Genomic DNA, 22,271 nt, shown 5'->3' with positions numbered 1-22,271 from the left:
TAAACCTTATCATGTTATCACGTTAAATTCAATTTTGATATTTTACATAATTTAGTATGAGGTGGATTCTCATGTCCACCTTTATTCCTCAGCACAGCCTGAACACTCTCTTTATTATTGTTAATCTGTGGATCTTTCACAGCGCATTTTTGTCCTATCTTCATCCCCTCATCCCAAACTAGTCGCTGTTCCCCCTGAGCTTGGTTCGGCAAGAGGTTTCTTCCTGTTAAAATGGAGTTTTTCCATCCCACTGTCACCAAGGTCCCTGCTCATAGGTCATCTGTTTTTTGTTTTTTTTTGTTCTCCTGTTTTCTGTGTAGTCTTATATACCATACAAAACACAATGAAGCAACTGTTGCTGTGTGTTTATAATAATAATAATGTATGCTTTATTGATTTCTGTGGGGAAATTCCTCTCTACATTTAACCCATTTACTCAGTGAAGCAGTGGGCAGCCACCAATCTAGCGCCCAGGAAGGATATAGGGACGGTACCTTGCTCAGGGGTACCTCAGGGTTGTCGTTCAGTGAATTTGAACCCCCGACCACTCTACCCACTGAGCTATCCCAGTCTGTTGGTGCTATATAAATAAACTGAACAGAATTAAATTAAATTCAGGACATTCAAAGCTCTTCTTTGGATGTTGGCTACTTTTTGTCCATTTTCTGTCAAAGTGATCTCACACTACATCACTAATGTTGAAGTTCAGTCCAACCCATGATTGATAAGTGTGTTTGGTATCATTGTGATATTTAAAAAAAAAAAAAAAACCCGAAGCTGCTGCCAATCAGATGCTTTCCAAATGGTGTTGCACTGTGGATCAAAATCTGACAGCATTTATCTGTACTCATAATTCCATCAATTTTGACATGGCTGAAATGAAGACCCAGGCATCACAGAGCCTCCACTGTGTTTTACAGATGGGTATACACATACAGTGTTGCACCTCTCTTCTGACATCATCTGTACATGAGTATTTAAACCAAATATTTCAAATTTGGATTAATGACTCAAGACCTGTCACCACTGATTTTCAGTCTAGTTCTTGTGTAATTTGGCATACCTCAGTCTTTTCTCCCCGTGTCCCTTCCTACTGAGACCATTTTTGATGAAGCTTTAATTAACATTAAGGCCAGATATCTCTCAGGTCTGTCTTTTTAAAAGACATGATGTTAATGATCTTCTTTTGTGCTTCACATGTCCAGTATCCTCAAATTTCTTAAGGACACACTGCACACCATGCAAAAAGAACCCAAGCTTTCAACTAACAGTTCTTTGGGAGTCATGTTGCTAATCCAAAAATACTATTTTATGTTTGTCATACTGTTACCTTTAGTTTAATCTACAAAAAAATGCCAAAGGAAAGAAAACAAAATGTGTTTTTCTACCAGGCGGCTGGCAACAAAGAGCCTAAATGTTTAAAATTGGTTCTCTGCCAGGTTGGCTTACATGTAGTCACAACACAGTTTCATCTCTTGAAGCAGGCACGTTTTCAATGCTTGAATGATGATGTGGCCTCAGTGTGGCTCAACCCCCCCCCCAAAAACAAAACAATTCCTTTCAGGTACAAAGATCACATACAAGGACTGGACTGAAAATGATATGGGGGAAAAAGAAGCAGACAACTTCCAAAGAACAAATCTCAAAGATCTTCAGAAAACACTGCTCAAGACCACAGTATACAGGTTGAACAGACATGGCTACCACGAGGAATCTGTGCTGAAGACCACACCTATGAGTCCACTCCCAGCATTCACATCTTGAAAAATACTGAACCATTTCACAAAATAAAACAATGACAAAATCATTGAGTTAGCAATATCATTTATTCTTTCTCCCTCAGCTTAGAATCACTGTTGTACATAAGTTACATTTTGTTTTCTCAATTTCACAGGTTCTTGTTTTCCTCTTCAAACTTCCAGTTTGACCTCCCTCTCATATCAAAAAAAGAAAAGAAAAAAAAAAAAAGCAGATTGTATTATACAAAAATGCAAACCAATTTTCACACAGTGAATTCTCTTACAAAGTCATAAAATGGCGTAATAATGGCTACATCCACATTGGAGGAAGATAATTCTAGACATTCCTTAATGGAGTATAATATACATATAAAAAAAATTTTTCTTGCTGAAATCAAACCTGTACCTTAATTTAAGAGATATTTTACACGGGAGTAATTATATAAAAAAGCCATTTGCGAATTTCCCCAGAAAGTCCGGGAATAAAATGTGAGCCTCAAACAGCAGTAACAGAGTTCAGTGGTCAAGGGTGGTAGAGGAGGGGTTTAACTGGTTATGCAAATATGGGGTATAGGCGGCGGTTCCACTCAGAAACAAAAAACACACCGAATATTGAAATTAACGTCTTTGCTATTCGCTGTATAAAACACCCCATATATCACGGTATGCCAGTTTTTGCAAAGCTAAAGTCATTTCGGCTCATTCAGACCTGCAGTGACCCGTTTGGCAGGATCAGCACTGTGGGAAATTTCATCAACTTCTGTTAGAAACAAAATACTGAATTAACACCATTAAATCTTTAGCCAATTACCGATTAACTCAGTTCCCTGTTGTTGTTGTTTTTTTTTTAATTAAGCTGATGGCCCTATTTCTTGCGAATAGTTGTAAAAAACAAACAAACAAACAAACAAAAACAAAAAACTCCCCCCCCCCGCCAAAAAACCCCCAAATAAAAATTAGAAAACACACACACACACACACAGACAGACACAAAAACAAAATGTGAATGTCACCAAGTGCTCATAAAGCTGCACACATCAGGTCAGGTGTTGACTAAGACTTGCATGTCAATAAATTCACTCAACTAATGCCAAGAAAAAAAAGAAAATCTACAAAAAGCCAAGTCAACATTCTTTAAAAACAAACAAACAAAAAAGCTAATCAAATCTTGACAGATTTAGATTATTGTATCATTGCATTTTTTGGGTGGTGGGACCAAGGTCTGAGTCCATCATGCCAATTCAGTGTTAATTAACTCCTAAAAAAAAGAAAAAGAAAAAAAGAGCGCGCTAGATGAAGACTTGAGGCTAACCTTTCATCAAAGACTTCTTGCTAATTCTCTTGGGGGCAATGGTGGGCTAAACCCCAAAACTTTCCTAACACCTCAACTCTATCACTCGGTACAGCACAATGAAGGGGGAGAACAACAATAAACAACTTATCCAGGATACATCTACAATACAATCTAGCACACACACAAAACATTTCCATAAATTTTCCAAAAGTTATGAATTTTGTCTTCTTCGGAAGCATAGTCTAATCTTTGTTTGAACACAAAAGATTTAAGTGAACACACATCAATTCACACAGAAGTCCTTCGTCTGGGAAAGGATAAAGTCTGTGTTGGCAACCAGTGGACCGAAAACAAATTTTAAAAAAACAAAAAACAAAAACATTTTGCTGATTCTAAGTAGAGATCATTTAATATAAATGCTGAGCGAGTAGGATAAGAGGTGGCACGTTAATAGTGCTTTAGTATATTAATGTATGGATACATACTCATATGTATAAGTGAGCTGTGTACCTAAACAATAAATGTAGCAAGGAGCAGCCAGAGGCTTTAAGTGTGGTTGGAAAACTTTTTAAAAAAAAAGAAAGAAAGAAAATCCACAACTTTTGCTGTCGTGGTGCTGACAAACTGGAAAAGATACCCATTGAACAGCCAAGATGAGGATGTTGCACAGCACAAAAACATTTGTGCCTTAAAATAGTTGACTCATCCGGTGTCAACAATGTGCCAGTTTCTCAGCATTCCTCATGTGAAAGAAAAGGTTTTATGTTAAACTAAAACAACTCGACCCACAGAGTCTCCTCCATGCTTTAACCGTTCAAGAACAAGAACTCACCCGTTGTCAGCAGAGCAGTAAAACTTTTGCCAATCATGCTAACTGTTTACAAAAAGGCAACGAGCTCTCTATTGAGCATCAGCAGTAAACAATTTATATGATGGAGAAAGAGCAATAATGGTTCTAATGATGGTGATGATGACAGCAGGTTGTGAACAAAAAAAAAAAAAAAAAATGTGACGAAGTGAGCTGTATATTGCACCAGTCAGCAAAGACACTCAAATACACTCAATGCGAGGTGAATGAATTTATTAATCTGATCGAAGCACAGCCGTTCCTGAAGGTTTCCAGCCACTCCTCAGTAAATAACACTGCTTTCTTCAGCTGTAAACATGATTTCAAATGTACTAATGCAGCCAAGAACGCTACAACAGCAACCTTTCTGGACTCACTGCCAATTATAGCCATTTCATGACGGAGAGGAGAGTGTGTCTTCAACTAAGCTGGATAAAACCTTCACAGGGTAAGCATCATCGCCCAAAATCGTAACAATGTAAAGCAAGAAAAAAGTAAGACAAATTTTAACAAAACATACACAAGGGAAGGCAACTTCATAGAAGTTAGGAGAACAAATGACAAGATATCCCAATGGGGAGGCCTTTTGTGTGGCCAGATGAGAATCTCTGAGGAGGGAAATCCCTTATTTGCCTTGATGTTTTAAGGTCAACTTCACAGTCATTCAAGTGACTCCTGATACAAAAAAGTGCACCATCTCCGTCTGGTAACCTGCATGCACAAGCTCACAACAATTTTGACTGAACTGAATGCAGCAGACAGTCAGGAGCATTGGTGAAAGGCAACCAAATCACATCAGGGTCACATAAAAAACAAAAAATAAAAATTAATCAAGAGAAGCACTTAGGTTCCCTTATAGAAAACACGGAAAGCTCATTATCAAAGACTTAATGCAATCTTTAAAACAGAATGCTCCAATTAAATATATTATAAACTGCTTTCAAATATGAAACAGACACGTGTTCATAAAATGCAAAAATAAAAGTCATACTTCTCATGGCAGGTGCGGAAGTGCATGTGGTGTAACACTGCATTTTTAAAAACACCCTGCATGCCCATTTTAGCTGAATCCAGGTGGAATATTGAAGTGCTTTTCCCTTCTCAGACATCCAGATCTGGGCAACCTCTTTTTTTTGTTTTTTTCTTACGATTTTGGGGGGTGAGTACCAAGAGTGACATTTCTGCCATCGTCAATCATAAACCAGATCGTACAGAATTTATTCAGAGTGTATGCGATGTTACAAGGTGCTCCTATTTACCTAACCGTTCAACTAACCCAACATTCTTTCTTCAGGAGGATCAAATACTCTGCTATAATTTTACCGTTGAGGTTGAATATGCATATACTTTTTAAATAAAGTTGTAATGACACTGTCAACGTCACCACCATTTTCTCTTCCTGAATCTACTGTGAGCCTTGTTAATCTAAACCCAGTACAAAAAAAAAACAAACAAAAAAAAAAACAACACACACAAGAAATGTTATCATATGCCCTGGTTTCCAGGCAAGGAAAGTCATAAAAAAAAAAAAAAAAGCTCATTCACAGAACAAAAAGAAAGAAAATTCATCACGGCAGATACTGCTCATCTTCTAAATAGAATGGGTGTATGTGTGCCTGTGCATGCTTTTGAATGTGTGTAAATGTGTACTTCCTAAGAGCAGGAATGGACAACACCATTCTTCTGCATCTCTGAACCAGTGACACCTGGATCTGAACATAAGCTCAATGCAGATGCTTTATTCGTCAGTGACAGCATGGACCCGCCCACTGCACTTTCCGGCAGACCGCTGGAGCCATTTGACACCTCACTGTATGAAGAAAAGAGAAAACAGACAAAGCAGAACAAGACATGAATGGAAATAATATAAAATATTCATATTCAGGGGGACGCAGTATATTTAAGCATGTTCATACTCACGCAAGCGCCAAGGAGATTTCTTCCAGTGGAGTCTTATGCTCTGGCTGTCCATTCTCAGCAGGTTTCATCTTGTACTGCTGAACATCATGGACCACCTGGTTTTCCTGGTTTGGAAATGGATATAACCCCCAATAAAATATTTCATCACACACAGCTCATAAAGATCTAGATGTCAATTTGCCAAAAACCCACCCATCAAGACGTTTTAACCACATCCACACTAATCCCAAATTCTCTCAAAATCCATGGTTAAACTGTTACATCCCTCGTTAGTGTTCAACAACTCGCCACCACTCCTACCATAGCCATCTCACGGGTCCTTTTGCCGATCTCTTTCTCAACCTGGTGAAGCTCCAGGCTAAGCTGTTCACTGGAGACAGCTGTTGCACTTGCTCCCCCTGATGGCCACTTGGGTTGTTGCTGTTGTGAGGCTACTGCTGCCTGGCCCTGGCCAGGGTGAGTAGCCAATGCACTGGCCTCCCTCTGCAGGAGTAAAGAATTACTGGCAGCCTGTAGCAGAAAGACAGGAAGTAAGGAGTAGGAGGGTGAATGTGCAATCTGGAAGTCTTTAGCAATAGTCAGGAAAACAATGGTTTAAAATGGGACATTCATTTTATTCATTACACATATTTCAGTGTTGAATATATGTTGATAGTAACTAGACACCAGGTAAACAGTTTGTATTTCTCGCCACATCAATTTTTAATCTAAAAAGGAGAGTCGAGCCATAAACAGGTAATCAAGAAATCAATAATATTGAGCACCTCACACCTCTTGTGGTGTAAAAATTGATCAAAACGATATGGGTCTTTCTAGACATTTATAGATACTCCTTAGTAACAGATTGTACAAACCTCCATGCTGTGCATCTGTGTCTGTTGGCTGATCTGCTGGTTCACCTGCTGTAGCTCAATCTTTAACTGCTCTCTGTCTGAGGCTGCCATGGGTAGACTACAACAGCAAAAAAATAACTGCTTCACAATCTTTAACAAAGGCATTTCTGATATTTGGCAAATACACAATTCACATGATGATCTACTGACTATATATAAAAAAACAAAAAAACAAAACACAACCACAAGAATAACAAACAGATTAAACAAATATAGGACTTACCGCTCACTAAAATGTCCCTGAGAGGAGGAGGCATTCTGGTGGGTGGGGTATGAAGTTCCACCCCATCCTCCATGGCTTCCATATGTGTATTCTGCTGAAGGGAAAATGGTAAATTGTATAACAGAACTATGTTCTTAACAATTGCAATTATGAAACACTACAATTATGTGAAATGACTATGCTCTGAGTATTCCCGTGTGTTGAATACTACACTTGTTTGCAGCTCCAACAATGTGAATTTCCCATCTCTGGGACTAATAAAAGTTGTCTTATCTTATAATCCTGTGTGTGGGGGGACAAAAATAAATGAATAAACCTTCTTCAAAAACTACTTTGTGTATCACAATTGACAAAATCAGATTAGAAGTATGCTTGTACAGGTGATGCTTCCTATAAATATAGCCGGAGCTGATCTGACAAGGCCGCTCTTCTTAAAAACAATTGCTTGATGTGCATTGTGACGTGAGCATGACAGCTTTCAAAGCACTTTATAAGAATTACTACAGAAGGGCTACAGAAGTGTTTCTAAATAAAATGCTGTTCAGTTTGCAACAGGCATGTTTTCTACAAACGGAAGAAGAATTCAGGACTGTTTCTACTCTTCATGAGTGGGTGTCCTGCAAAAAAAAACACACAAAAAAACCTCACACCAAGAGCACAATGAGCAATCTTGAAAGTAGTGAAAAAGTACCCAAAATGCAGCAAAATGACTTGCAGAAATATCTAGAACTTGATTTAAAAAAAGAAAAAAAAAAAGAAAAAAGAAAAGAAAAAAGTGATTAAATGTAGAAATGGAAAGATCCTACTGCCTTAAAAAAGCAAAAAAACCAAAAAACAGGATGTGCCACTTCTGATAAAACGTTCTACGAATAGATACTAAGCTACACCACCCTCGAAAATTAGTGTATTTCCATATGATGCATGGTGGAGGGAGTAGGGCTGGGCTATATCATACCGTTCATGGTAATACCGGTGTAATGTTGGGCAACGATAGGAAAATGAAATATCGCAATAGAATATGGGTAAAACGCGCATGCGCAGTGCCTTTGTTTACATACGGACATGGCAGCTACGCAGAATGAGAAGAGCGAAAGTGGATCGTTAAATGAAACGGATGAACCAGAATTGGTTTGTAAAAATGCTGCAACTTCAGTGGTGTGGAACTGGTTTGGCTTTCATCTGTCAGATACGCAACAAAGCACTAGTTTTGGTAGAGCATGCTAGCGGGCTGTCGTTATTACCGGTACTGTGTTTTTTGGAAAATACGGCACACTTAAAATCAATCCTTTGATTTTTCTGAAAATCGGCAGTGCCCCTTATAATCCCGTGTGCCTTAAGTATGAATTCTGGTTGTGTTTACTGACCTCGAAATGATTTTATGTGGTACACAGCGCTCAAAAATCTGTCAAATGTTTCAGTACGACTTTGCTAAGCTACGAAGCCGCACCGCTTGATGGATTGTCGGAGCATTACGGCTACCGTAGGCTGGAGCCTCGCCGAGTGATATGTACGGTGCTTCAACATAATATGGTATTGTGTGTGTATAACCTCTTTTTAAGTTTTGTGGATATTATACATGGTTATGCTGAGGATTTGTCAGCCAATTTCCACTGGAAATGCACTAATAAATTTGAAGAGTTGTAAAGTATTTTGTCTAGTGTCAATTATATCGTCAGTTATATCGTTATCGCAAATTTTCAAATGTATATCATGATAAATATTTTTAGTCAAATCGCCCTGCTCTAGGAGGGAGTATTGATAGTTTGGCGTTTCTTTGCTGTCTAAGCGCCTGGTGACCAAAAGCACACAAGTAATTCAACAAAGATAATTTGCGCTATGGAATGGCCTACAGGAAATGCTGTAGCTGCTAAAAGCTGTTGCACAAGGAGGTTCAATGAGTCACTGAATTAAAGAGCTAAGTTCTTTTTCTTCTTCTTGTGTGTGTATTGCTCTAGACAAAGCAATAGAAACAATATGCTGCATTTAATTACCAGTGTCAGTAAAGCAATAAGACTGCGGTCCATGTGGGCTCTTACCTGGCATGGCCATGTGTTTAGAATTTGGGTTCTGGGGAGTGGAGGCCATGGCCTGTACAGGTCCAGTGGTCTGATAGCCTGTCTTTGAGGTGCGAGAGATGGCCCCAAAGCGCGACACAGTGGGCAGGGTACCAAATGGAATAATGGGGTCATCATCCTTTACTTCTGTGCCCTTCCGAGGGGCCTCCAACGACGGTTCTCTCAGGCCTTTAGCATCCACATTCTGATAAAAGGAGAGAAAAGGATAAAGAGAGGAAAGGTTATTATTATATGAAAAACCCAAGAAATCAGCACAAAGTTCGTTTGTCACTTGAGGCTTACCATCATCTCCACAGGAGGAGGAACCATAACATCTTTGGGTTTGGGATCTTTTGTGCCAATGTATGAGCCAATAGTTTCACAAGACCAGGGAGAGTATTGCCCCGTATAGTTGGCTAGTCTGCATTTTGGAATTGCTTTGGAGTTATCCTCGTCATACTGCAGACACAACACATGCAGTTATTAAAACTTACCCATATTCACAGTTAACTCAAGCTTTACTTCACCAACTACATTCAGGATTATTTTAGGCTTTTAAGCCTGAAATAAGAGGCTAAATATTACAATGGCTGACATAAACAGCAGATGTATATTAAATCTCCTGGGTACTAACATCAGGAGGGTAGTCGTTGGGGAAGGGATGTGTAAGAGTGGGTGAAGCAGCAAAAGGTGGAGGCGAAATGACCTTCCTTTCCTCCAGCTGGGATAACAGCTCCTGCCGGCGTCGATGCAGATAGTCCAGGCTGGCTTGAGGACCACCACATGATGGCCCCTATGAGATGCACACACAAATAATGACTGCTGAACTGCTGACAGTTTTCTCTCCCCCCCCCATATCCACACCAAGAGAAATGAGCACAAAGCATATCTAAAAACATACTCACCCTCACATAGGGCCTCATATTCATAGGTTGAGCACCTGGTGGATAGTAGCCATCTGCTGCATATCTATCCCGGCTACTGGGCTCTGGGTGGTAAACAGAGTTGGAATGCCCTGTTGATGGTGGGGGCACATCTAGAGGTGCTGGACTCATTCTGACCAAGCCTTCCCTTTGAGATGGGTAAGGCTGAGGGGGAGGTGGCGGACCACTGTAGGACATATGGCGACCTCTGTCATAGTGTGAAGGATGAGGGTAGGAGAATTGTTGACCAGAGTGAGGGGCCGGGTAGGTTCGTTCTGGAGGGCCATAACCAGGGTAAGGATCCGGGTAAGGGGGTCCTGACTCACTATGCGGAGGAGGGTTACGGATGTAATCTCTTGGAACATACTGTGGTGGCTGCTGGTAGGGGTAACCTGGAAAACAAAATGTCACAGTATTTAAAAAAAAAAAAATCTTCCAATTTACTTCTAAGTATAAATTAAAATAATAATAATAAAAATAATGCTACAATTTCAGTCATACGCATACATTATGCCTACCTGCAGAATATGGTTGGGGCTCATACTGAGAGGCAGAAGGTGGTGGACGAGTGTCACCGTACATCTCAGCGAGCTGTTGCTGGGGGTACACTGGTGATCCTCTGGGAACCACTGACAGGTTATCTGCTGAAATCCTGGGGTGGGCTAGGGCATGAGGTGGCAGAGTCATGCCATGTTTGGGCACAGTGTCCAGGCTACAAGAATAAACCCACATTGTTAAATATTTTTCCAACATCTGATGTATCTTGTGTTGTTCTGTTTAACAGAGCAAATAATTTCACTGAATAACCTCATTCTGTGACCTAGGGATAAGAAAACCCGTGGCTTTGATGAAGATGCTAACTCTCTGGCTTCTGCATACTATACTCACACATCAGGAGGTGATCCTGGGGCACTGGGACTCCCTCCGTCCATCTTAACAGATTTACGCGGCAGTTCATATGAGACTGGGTCGGTGCCACGAGCAATAAGCGTGGGCAAAGAGGATCCACCAGTCCCATTGGCCAAGGGTGAAGGCTTTCGGGTCACTGCTACATCGAGAGGATCATCTGACAAGAGTCCTCCTGAGCCAGGGAGGCGAGCTGCCAGACGCTTGTTCATCTTACGATACCTTAAAATAGGTAAATAAATAAGTAAATAGGTAGGTATTATAAAATATAATAAAAATTATGATATCATATTCTTTTTAGATATTAAAAAAAACAACAACATACACATATATTTCTGAAAAATTGAGAGTGTATAAAAACCACTGTGGTAATAGTGACTGAATTGAGGAACAGAAACTAGCTTACCCCCCCACACACACACAAAAAAAAAACCCCTCTCTCTCTCGCACTCTCTCGCACTCTCTCACACACACACACACACACACACACACACACTACGTTGACAAGTTGTTGTTAAGACTCACTTCTCTAGTTCTTCCTGAGAGTGTGCAAAGGTGCAGCTGGCTCCACGAGGACAGCCTCCCTTCTGCTTCATGTCACGGCACATGTAAGTCTTGTATTTGCTGTGCTGAGGAGGCTTAAAAAAAGATTTTTTTGCATATGATCAAAAAGTAAAAACTCCATTTACGAAAATTGCATCGAATAACAGATGCAAACAAATGTTATATCCAACAAGATGAAACGTTACAAAAATCATTTTTATTTATTCATATAGTTATTTATTAAAAAAAATCTGTATTTACAATCCTGAAAAATTTGGGTTTGCTACAAATTACGGAAAATTCAAAAATCAAGTGTCATAACAATGTCTTGGACCACCATGACTAAATCTCCTACAAGCCTTTGAAACATTATTAGACCGTTTAAAAGCCTGGCTTTGTTTTTTCCAAGCATTATTTGCAGTTTAATAGAAACACTAACCTGTTGAGGATCGGCTCCTTTCTTGCTGTGGTTCTGGATAAAGTCCACCAGGCCATGTACCACTGTTTTCACTGCTACCAACCCCTTCTCAAGTTGCTCCCATGTAGGAGGAGGAGCATCTAGACAAACAATAGATAATACAGGAAAAAAGGATTAATACATTTTAAATTGGCTGTTCTCTATCAGCTGAGACAGATGTGTGCTTTGAGCCACATAGTAGAAGTCACACTACACAGGACAAATCCAACATACTGATGGGAGTATTTGGTCGTTAGCATAGTTTTAGGAATTTGGTTACTGAGGTGTAGACTTTCAGCTTGAATTCAAGGTCAATTCAGGACAATTTATTACAACATTTGATTTTTTTTTAACAGGGTTGCTCCGTTTTTACAGGCTCAACAGTAACTGGACAATTGCTTAATAACCAGCTTTATGACCAAGCTTTGCGATAGCCTGCAGTAGCTGATTCCAAGGGCTGAATATGCATTTGGTAACTGTTCAGTGGAGCTTTCCACAATAGAATAAAGTCTTATTATATACAAAAAGAGGCAACTTTCTGGCCGAATAGATAATACAGACCTATGAGAAAGACATAACCAGTGACAAACTTTACTATTGTGTTATTTGCTTCAAAAAAAGGAATGCATGGTGACCTCAGCGATACCAAAAGCCAAGTAGTTCAAAAAGGAATAAAATATACAATTGACTTCTTGGTGCAGAAAGCACATTCTCAATATAAAAGGAGGTATATCACTGTCAAAGTTTACTGTCAGGTTTTACCTAAATATGCAAAGAATTAATGACATTCAAGAAATGACAGAACAGTTCAGTGGCAAGATTCCCAGACATGAATGATGAAATCAATTCTACTAGAATTATGGGAAGAAAAAAATATGGATAAGTAAAGGGAAGGGCAAATAACTTTGATCCATGTAGAAACATATCAGCCAAGACACACTGTGGCATGTTTTCAGTATTTTGCACTATGCTTATTTGTTGTCTGTTGAGAGTGTGCATGTGAGGATGGGTGACTTATGACTCCAGAATTAAGCTACTTATGTGTAATAAATAAATAAATAAATAAATCACTCAAGTAACCCGAACTTTAACTTGATTCCTGAAAAAAACAAAACTTGGCCAATAACAAAGATTTCTGAGAGAGGGTTGGGAAAACACAAGAGCCATAGTTTGGATTTGCATCTGACACTGCATGTACCAACTTGTCCTCGCAATAGCGGGTGTGTTTCTCACCAGGACTGGGATCAATGTTGGCCAAAAGTTCCAGATGGGGCCGCAGCCTGTTGAGGTTGGCTGGGTCTCCAGTCCTTTGCAGCGCAATTGTCAGCTCCTGGACACTCTGAGCAAAAGATGCTGGGGTCTGCAGCTATACACATAACAAAAAAATAAATAAAAATAAATAGTTAATGCTTTGGTACTTCAGCTTTCATATGTAAGAACATGTTATGACCAACAGAGCTAATACTTTGTTTTTTTTAAATGATTCTTTGAAATGTGTACAGTATGTGAAAACGACAAACTGAAATAGATTTACTTCCAGTACACACCTTATCTATAATAGACTGCATGTGTGACTTGTGAGACTGATCCCCATACAAAAGAGAAGACCACTGGTCAGGAGCAATCCGCAATCCACCCTCCATAGCAATCTGAACAATTTGAGAGTCGTGCTCCCGTCGCAGAGCCTCGTAAGTACGAAACTCCTCTTTCAGCTGCATTAGGGATGAATCTTCATCACGTTTGGTAACCTAGTAGAAAGCCACAAAATGAGCTAGTTACCTTTATTTTCTGAAAGAAATTCTTACATACATACAACAGAAAATTCTGCACAGAAAGGGTTGCACCTATATTTAGCAAAACAAATATTAAATAACATTTATAAAAAATATCAAAATAATAAAATAAATTTCTTCTGGTTTTCAGCCAGATTAATACCTTGAAACAGGAGGCCCTGTAGAGAAGCTGCACAACGTGGCCTATGCTAGTTTTGGAAGCCTGAGGGAACCGTGGCTCAAGCCTCTGGACTACAAATAGAACCAGCACCTTTCTTGACAAAGCAGAGCCATCCTCAAGAGCAAGGAGGACCAACTTTAGGGCTTCTTCCTGCATGGCTGAGAAAGGAAAAACAAACACAGAATCGATGAGTAACACTCAGTAGTCATCACATTCCAAATTAGTCTTTACTGAGAATAAATTGACTGTTTTCAGGGAAATTTCACTTTGTGGGTAAAGAAAAACTATCTACCTGGGCCGAGAAACTGGCATCCTCGTGCACGGACAGCAGCCCACAAGTTGGACGAGAGCTGCTGTGGATTCTGGTGCTGCAAGATGAGCTCAGTGACAGTTCGCTCGCCCAGAGAGCGAGCCGCTCTCATGGCTCTAACACGGCCTTCTTCTTCCACCAGCTGGCAGTGGACCAGAGTAACCAGTTTCCTCTGCATGGGTCGACTCAGCATGCTCTGAGCGGTGCTGCTCAGCCCTACACCTGGCAAGGAGAGGAAAAAAAGAATGCAATAAAAGATGTACTGCTAAGATACTTTAGTTCAGTACCAGTATCAATGTTTAAATTATCAGACGCCAGCAGCCATTGTTGAAAAGGCAATGCTCTTTGATGTCACCAGAAAACAAGGTTTGGCTATCCTAACAGTCTGGACAAAGTATATTAATGTAACTATAAAGAAAAACTACATTAAAAACTCAGAAATTAGTTCATTCTTGTTTCATCCATCAAACATGCACCACTCTGCAGCAAAGATCAGAGTGACACACATTGACAAACTGAATGCATTTACATGCAACTTAAGTCAAATACTGTTAGTGGGAATGAAGAAATTTTTTTTCTTCCTTTTTTCAAGAATTTTGATCCAATGTACATCCAAACAAGACGCTAAATGAACATTTCTGCTCCATCCCAAGAAATCAGGATGTCCCATCTGTTACCGTTGCACTGAGGCTCCTTAAATACATTTATGACTCAACAATCTTGAGGGCAGCATCATGCACAATATTCTGCACTGAAACAACTTGCAGATACAACTCATTATATTGATATTGAATATTTCAATAAGCAGTGCAAATACTGTAATTTGTTTTCAGACTTAATAGCTTATAATCTGTTTTGCTACTTAAACCTTGCACCTTAAATGCAATTCAGATATTTCCATATACATATATATTAAAAAAAATAGTGATCTAGTATAGTAATATCGTACTCAAGAAACTACAGTAATACAACCATTACTAAATACATGTACAGAAATGTTGCTTGATTATTGCTTTTGTTTATCAAGCATAAAACTTGATAACACTTATTGTCCAAAGTGTTAACAAACCTCAATGCAATATGTTAACAGAACTAGAATTACTGCCGTAAAAGACAGGTAAGGTTTTGAAGGCATTTCAAAAGTAGGGACAAAACATTAGTATAGGTAATCTTGGTCCTGAGGTAATACTGTCTGCTCGTTCTTGGCATTGTGACTTTACAATTGCAATGTATTGCATTACATATAAATACAGAATACTAGGGGTGGGGGAAAAATCGATACTGTGTAGTATCGTGATATTTTGTTTGCTAATAATGTATCGATACAGGGACAGCAGAAATCGATATTTTGTTACAAAAAAAGTTTTTGTGGACTGGAACATGCCCTGACTTCAGAGCATGTTGATCAGCTCCTTTTTCTGAGCAAGAATCCTGACATTCCTTCACTGTCCAAATGTGTTTAACCTTTTTTGGCAGCAATAAACATGTCAGTTTACTTATTTTAATTTAAGACATGTTTTATTTTAATTAAGTTTAAAACTTTTTTATTTAATGTAAAATTATATTTTGTTTTAATTTACTTTCAAATTCTTCAGTTGCTGAATGGGCTGCATAGTTTTCATAAATTGCATAGTTCAGAATAGCTATAATTGTACCAGATGGTTGCATTCAGTTAAGTTGGACTAGACTGTAATACAAACCGTTCACTTTGTCAACAATAAAACTGACTGAAATGAGAGAAAGACTGAGTGCGAGACTTTGATATTAGATAAAATGAATATTGATAAAGTTAACCTTTATGTACAGAATCTGAATATCGCAAAATATTTTAAAAAATTGCAATAATATTGTATCGTGAGTTAAGTATTGTGATAATATCGTATCGTGGGATGTATGGTGATTCCCACCTCTACAGAATACTATACAATATTAAAATGTATTACACTTTTGAATGAAAAATCAAGAGGTATACAAATGACACTTGCACTAAATCAATTATGATACACAGTAGGACTGTATTTAGCTGTTTTTATATATAGGGTGACTTCGACAATCTAGTTATGTCTTATTAAGAGCATTCTCACTCAAAGACACCTCCAGCTTCATGAGCTATGATATATGCTGGTGCTGTTCAAACTGTCAGTGCCTATATAGTTTTTGTTTGCCAGACAGTTTTTGGTATCCAGCATGAGATTAACACAAAGAAAGCAAACACTCTTATGCTATTTTTTGAAAGGGAAGTCTACACCCATTAACAGTTACCTCCCAATCTATCCACCCTCTGAGAACAAGAAAATTGTTAAGTGGTCTTTCATACCGAAAATCAACCTCCATATTTGAAAGGTCCCAGGTCTGTCCACTTAAACAAAAGAAAGAGCAAACCACAGAGCTAAATAGTTCCAGCAAGGTCCAGTACCTCGGGTGTTGCTGAGGGGTTTAAGGTAGAGGGCCAGCTCCTCCACACACTGCCTGGCCTCCTCATAATGTTGTGAGTCCTCTGGACTTGTTATCAAAGCAACTGGCTGAGCCTTGGGAACCTGAAGCAGAATGCAAGGGAGGAATTTAGAAAATCAGTAGCAACAGATGAATAGGTTTCAGTACAATTTTGTCCCAACAAAGCTGTAGCAGAGTTAGTGGAACCGCCATCACCATCACTTTCATTTCACTGTGTAATGTAGCAGCTAAAAAGCTCAACAAAGCTGAATGCACAAATTGTAAATGCCTCTTTATGTGTATTGGAAGACAAAGTGATCTATGTATTCTTACTGATAATGTGAAGTTGCATAATGAAATACATTAAACTAGCCTGAATTTCCAACATCTAATAAGTATCAAAAGCAAACATTACTTACTGAAACAAATCATAACTTTGGAAAAATAAATGACAGTGAGCTGTCAAGCATATTTAAAAAATTAATTAATTAATTAAAAAAATTGATGTGTATGTTGGTGGCTTAAGTACCGGTAGTCATTTTTTGCAACATTTTTGTGTATGGTTATTCTTACGGTAAGAAACAATTTGGACTGAGGGCCAATTTAACGCGTTACAACTCATTTTGTACAACAATTAAAATAATCCCTACTTAAAATATATTACATTTAATTTCAAATTATGTGGATTCTCACTAATCACTGGTATTAGAATGTTTAAGTAATCAGCTGAAGATTGTCAAAGACCCCCAGACCAGGCATTTTCATTTGTCCACAGAGTTTCACTTAACTATATACTAACAACATGTATTGAAATATTAATATGCTGAGATGCTCTCGTTAATGTTAGCAAAATCTGTTGCTGCAATCTTCCACAAGCAAAGCTCACAAAGGCTAACGTCAGCACATTAAGGCCAATTCTGAGAAAGGTCATAACAAAGCTGAGTGCTACTTAATGTCTGCCACCATTATTATCACTCAGTCTGCCCAAATACATGTGTGTGTAGCACACCACGTGTGGTAGGGTTAGTTATATTTTTCCACCAAGCAAATTTTACATTACATATACACACACACACACACACACACACATAATATATATATATATATATATATATATATATATTATATATATATATATATATGCCCCACAGCTGGATACTGGAATGCCTAGAATTGTACAAGATCAATGGGACCCTAAGAGCCTTCATCAGGAACTCAATGGGGATGTGGCGTACAACACTAGAGGCCAACTCCAAGCCCATAGCACAAGTTACCATCAAGTGCGGGATCTACCAAGGAGATGCTCTGTCCCCACTGCTGTTCTGCATAGGCCTGAACCCCCTCAGTGAGATCATTAACAAGACTGGCTACGGATACCGACTACGGAACGGAGCAGTTGTCAGCCACCTCCTGTACATGGATGACATCAAGCTGTATGCCAAGAGTGAACGAGACATCGATTCACTGATCCACACTACCAGGCTATACAGCAATGACATTGGAATGTCGTTCGGACTGGAGAAGTGTAGTCGGATGGTAACAAAGAGAGGGAAGGTAGTCAGAACTGAGGGGATTGAACTACCAGAAGGCAACATTGCAGACATAGAGGACAGTTACAAGTACCTGGGGATCCCGCAGGCAAATGGGAACCATGAAGAGGCCGCTAGAAAGGCTGCAACCACCAAGTACCTGCAGAGGGTCAGGCAAGTCCTGAGGAGTCAGCTGAATGGTAAGAACAAGATCCGGGCCATCAACACATACGCCCTGCCCGTGATCAGGTACCCTGCTGGGGTAATAGGCTGGCCAAAGGAGGAGATAGAAGCCACTGACATAAAGACAAGAAAGCTCCTGACCATGCATGGAGGGTTTCACCCCAAGTCCAGCACCCTGAGGCTGTACGCTAAGCGGAAGGAAGGGGGCCGGGGACTGGTGAGTGTCAGCACCACAGTCCAGGATGAGACAAGGAACATCCAAGAATACATTGGGAAGATGGCCCCAACTGACCGAGTGCTCAGTGAATACCTCAGGCAGCAGAAACCCAAGAAAGAGGAGGGAGACGAGGAACCATCATGGAAGGACAGGCCCCTGCACGGTATGTACCACCGGCAGATAGAGGAGGTGGCTGATATCCAGAAATCCTACCAGTGGCTGGACAAAGCTGGACTGAAAGACAGCACAGAGGCACTAATCATGGCAGCACAAGAACAAGCTCTGAGTACAAGATCCATAGAGGCTGGGGTCTATCACACCAGGCAAGACCCCAGGTGCAGGCTGTGTAAAGATGCCCCAGAGACAATCCAGCACATAACAGCAGGGTGCAAGATGCTAGCAGGCAAGGCATACATGGAACGCCATAACCAAGTGGCCGGCATAGTGTACAGGAACATCTGTGCCGAGTATAACCTGGAAGTCCCGAGGTCAAAATGGGAGATGCCCCCAAGGGTGGTGGAGAATGACCGAGCTAAGATCCTGTGGGACTTCCAGATACAGACGGACAAAATGGTGGTGGCTAACCAACCGGACATAGTGGTGGTAGACAAACAGAAGAAGACGGCCGTAGTGATCGATGTAGCGGTTCCGAATGACAGCAATATCAGGAAGAAGGAACACGAGAAGCTGGAGAAATACCAAGGGCTCAGAGAAGAGCTCGAGAGGATGTGGAGGGTGAAGGTAACGGTGGTCCCCGTGGTAATCGGAGCACTAGGTGCGGTGACTCCCAAGCTAGGCGAGTGGCTCCAGCAGATCCCGGGAATAACATCGGAGATCTCTGTCCAGAAGAGCGCAGTCCTGGGAACAGCTAAGATACTGCGCAGGACCCTCAAGCTCCCAGGCCTCTGGTAGAGGACCCGAGCTTGAAGGATAAACCGCCCGCAGGGGCGTGCTGGGTGTTTTTTTTTTATATATATATGGAACGTTTAAGGAAGCCCTACCTATTGGCACAAATGTGCAATACAACCAAGATGTGTTTAAGGGACACGCTATACCAGTCATGATGACTAGAGAAGACACATCTCAGCATTACAAGTGATGCAGTGACGTTATCCATTATTGCAGTCTTAACTTAGAAACCTGGCCAACAAAGCCAGACACCATTAGCTGTGCCTCACCCTGTTGGTATAACACTCCCTCTGAGAAATACGGCTTTAGTGAATGCGCTAGCACTCAGTAAAGCAGCATAATTCAAGTTATTGCTCAATGACTGCAGGGTGACTCAGAAAGAAATCCCAAAAGTATGTACACCATGTAGTAACCCATGTGTGACACGAATACAATCCAAAGTAATTACAGAAAACGTCATCCTTTAAAACCAGGATTGGTGTCTAAAAATGTTTCACTACTGAAAAAACAAACAAACAAACAAAAAAAAAAAAAAAACATACCCATGAGCTAGTATTCTTAACCACAAGATAGCGTCAACAAAATCTCAGCACAGACGGTATAAAGTCAGATCTCTGTATATTTGTTTAGCAATTTATGACAAACACGCAAAAACAAACTTCTTACCTGGCCTCCCACCAGCTGCAACAAAGCTGTGTTGACAGGTAACTGCTCGATGTCTGTGCTGATGGCTGTCTGGTCAAAGGGACAGGCCTTTCGGTGCAACTTGTTCAGGCACATCTTGCAGACTGTATGTCCACAGCCTAAGCTGATGGGCCTGCGAACAGTTTCCTCAAATGTCTGTGTGCAGATCGGGCACAGCAGGAACTCTGTCCATTGTGGTGCTTGCACTGGCATGGTTATATGTTGATGGGATGGGTGTGTATAAATGTATGTGAGCTTAAACACAGCGGAAAATATATAATAATTTTATATATATATATAATGAAAGATTCCACTGGAATCAATTTTTTTTTCTTCCGAACTCAATCGTTCTTAAATGTCCTCACACATTGTGGATTGTGGATCACATCTCGTGATGAATACTGTAAAGCAGAAAGAGAAACGGAATTATAGTTGTTCCCGCATTCATAAACTCTCGTTGTTGTTTTTTTTTTTTTTTTTTTTTTTATAAAACGTGTCATAATGTTATTAGTTTTTCATCAAAACATTGTAGAAGTACACTATAAAACATGGCTACACTGTGCATGAGTGCATTTGCAGCTGAGAAATGCATTCTAGGCAGTGTGGTTATAAAGCAGGTTTCCCGTGGAACAACTAACCGCACTGAAAATATGCCTCTTCCTGTCAATTACGTTGTTCAAGCCCAACAAAACAATGTAACGGCAAATCAGAGGTGACACAACACATATTTGTAAAGTCCGAATGAAACAAATGGTTGAGATGGACCAAAACAACTGCGGCGTGGCCTAGTTTAAAAAAAAAGAAAAAAAAAAGAGCTGGTTATCGCTATGACTATGGACAAAGGGTATAGGATAGGCTAACCACACAAGTCCCTCTAACTTGATATAAAGCTAGAGTCTGGGGATAGCGCTCGATAATATTGTACCAACAATTGCGCTGTTGCCCAGTTTGTTATCCTTGCTGTGACCATCTCGATGTTTCGTTATGCACCCACTAATCTTACGAGTGATACGAGACGCTTTTATAGCTAGCTAACTCTAGGTAACGTTAGCTTAGTTTTAGCATCGGAAGCTATGGGTGGCTAGTTTCCTAGCTTAGCTATGGGTAAACGTCGTTTGATCAGCAAACAGTTACTTAACGACCTGAAACCTATCGCTAACCGACTGTCACACAGTTATTGCTCTGAATATAGTCACAGTTGTTCATACGTTACAGTTTTAATGATATTAATTATCCTTCGAGGAGGCGCTGTTCAAGGAAACGAGATCTAAGAGACAACAAGTCAGATTATGTAACGCTAGCGCCCATAACTTCAAAGCAACAAAACTGTCCCAAAATGTCTTTATATTCACCAGACACAGTGACAACAACTCAATACCATAAAGTTCTTAAGAACTGACCAGGTTTGTGCTTTACTCTTGTTTTGAGGGGCACATAACTCAACGGCTCTTATCGTCGGAATGAGCACAGAGGGCTAACATGCTAATGAACAAATGTTACTCTCTCCACTCTCTTAGCGCTTAGCTCCTTAGCTAGCTCGCTAACAATCTCTATGCGTCACTAATGTGCCTAAAACTAAACATGCAACTACTACTTTGGGTTTTTCACCGAGCAGATAAATTGTTATTGTCGATGCTACTCACTTATTCCAAAAGACTTGGAAGTTTTTCATCTTTTTTAAGGAAATTGCTGCGATATTTTCTTGCCATGTCGACCGTGCAGCTTAACTGCTGCCAAGGTAAAGGAGAGGGTGTCAACTCGACAACAGACTGGCTAGCCGGTTACAGCTAGCTGGAAAAGATGTGTGCGTGCACGCGCGTTTTTTTTTTCTTTTTTTGCGTGTGCGCGTTTGGATTGTGGGCAAATGGCGCCCTCTGTTGAAATTGAGCCGCACACACAAAATACCAAAACTGGGCAGGTGCTGAGAAGATCACATCTGGGAACATTTTCACAGTTAAACTGTTCAGTTTGCACGGGTGCATATATGTTAAAATTTTTGTGTATCTGTATTAGACAAACGAAGAGAAGGGGGGAGCTCGGAAAGATTAAGATGGAGGGAGGGAGCTGTATTGACAAATAAGAATCAGCTGACTTTTGTTTTTCGAGACAAAATTAGACCCGTGCTCCCTAAAACGCAGCAGAGCCTACCCCACTTCCTTGCAACCAGAGCCACCGAAATAAAGAGTGAAAAGTGTCTGGGATATCTCATTTGGGCGAGAGGTCACCAAGCCATTTTACTAGAAATGTTTTCTCT

The 22,271-nt window shown here is 40.1% G+C and overlaps 1 protein-coding gene across 2 annotated transcripts; it reads right to left on the bottom strand.

The window, feature by feature from the left end:
• Positions 1-1,820: 1,820 nt before the first annotated feature.
• Positions 1,821-21,770, bottom strand: rc3h1b (ring finger and CCCH-type domains 1b). Of its 2 annotated transcripts, none has more exons than XM_085376919.1 (20): positions 21,661-21,770; positions 20,000-20,418; positions 16,479-16,599; positions 14,045-14,284; positions 13,735-13,910; positions 13,347-13,547; positions 13,033-13,165; positions 11,782-11,900; positions 11,325-11,437; positions 10,782-11,021; positions 10,412-10,605; positions 9,876-10,285; positions 9,605-9,763; positions 9,274-9,429; positions 8,953-9,175; positions 6,917-7,010; positions 6,655-6,751; positions 6,101-6,310; positions 5,801-5,904; positions 1,821-5,690 (listed from the first exon to the last, which is right to left on the bottom strand). In XM_085376919.1, the coding sequence occupies exons 2-20, from the start codon at positions 20,228-20,230 to the stop codon at positions 5,534-5,536; spliced, it is 3,378 nt and encodes a 1,125-aa protein (XP_085233045.1). In that variant the 5' UTR covers positions 20,231-20,418; positions 21,661-21,770; the 3' UTR covers positions 1,821-5,533. The 2 variants fall into 2 exon arrangements, with proteins under 2 accessions (XP_085233045.1, XP_085233046.1); XM_085376920.1 differs by having other exon boundaries at positions 6,917-7,007.
• Between the last annotated feature and the right edge of the window lie 501 nt (positions 21,771-22,271).

This window comes from Diplotaxodon limnothrissa, linkage group LG18 (assembly GCF_057381915.1).
Source record: "Diplotaxodon limnothrissa isolate DT_005_m linkage group LG18, D_limnothrissa_male_GT1.1, whole genome shotgun sequence".
NCBI lineage: Eukaryota > Metazoa > Chordata > Actinopteri > Cichliformes > Cichlidae > Diplotaxodon > Diplotaxodon limnothrissa.
Note: the sequence above shows the minus strand (reverse complement) of the source record. Positions and strands in the feature narration are given on the sequence as shown.

Bases quoted from the DNA above. Each gene is read 5' to 3' on its own strand.
- rc3h1b (XM_085376919.1), bottom strand. From the start codon at position 20,230: ATGCCAGTGCAAGCACCACAATGGACAGAGTTCCTGCTGTGCCCGATC. The intron at 16,600-19,999 runs GTAAGAAGTTTG...ATTCTGCTTCAG, and splicing joins TGCAGCTGGTGGGAGGCCAG to GTTCCCAAGGCTCAGCCAGT. The intron at 13,166-13,346 runs GTGTGTACTGGA...TTATGTGTATAG, and splicing joins TGCAGTCTATTATAGATAAG to CTGCAGACCCCAGCATCTTT.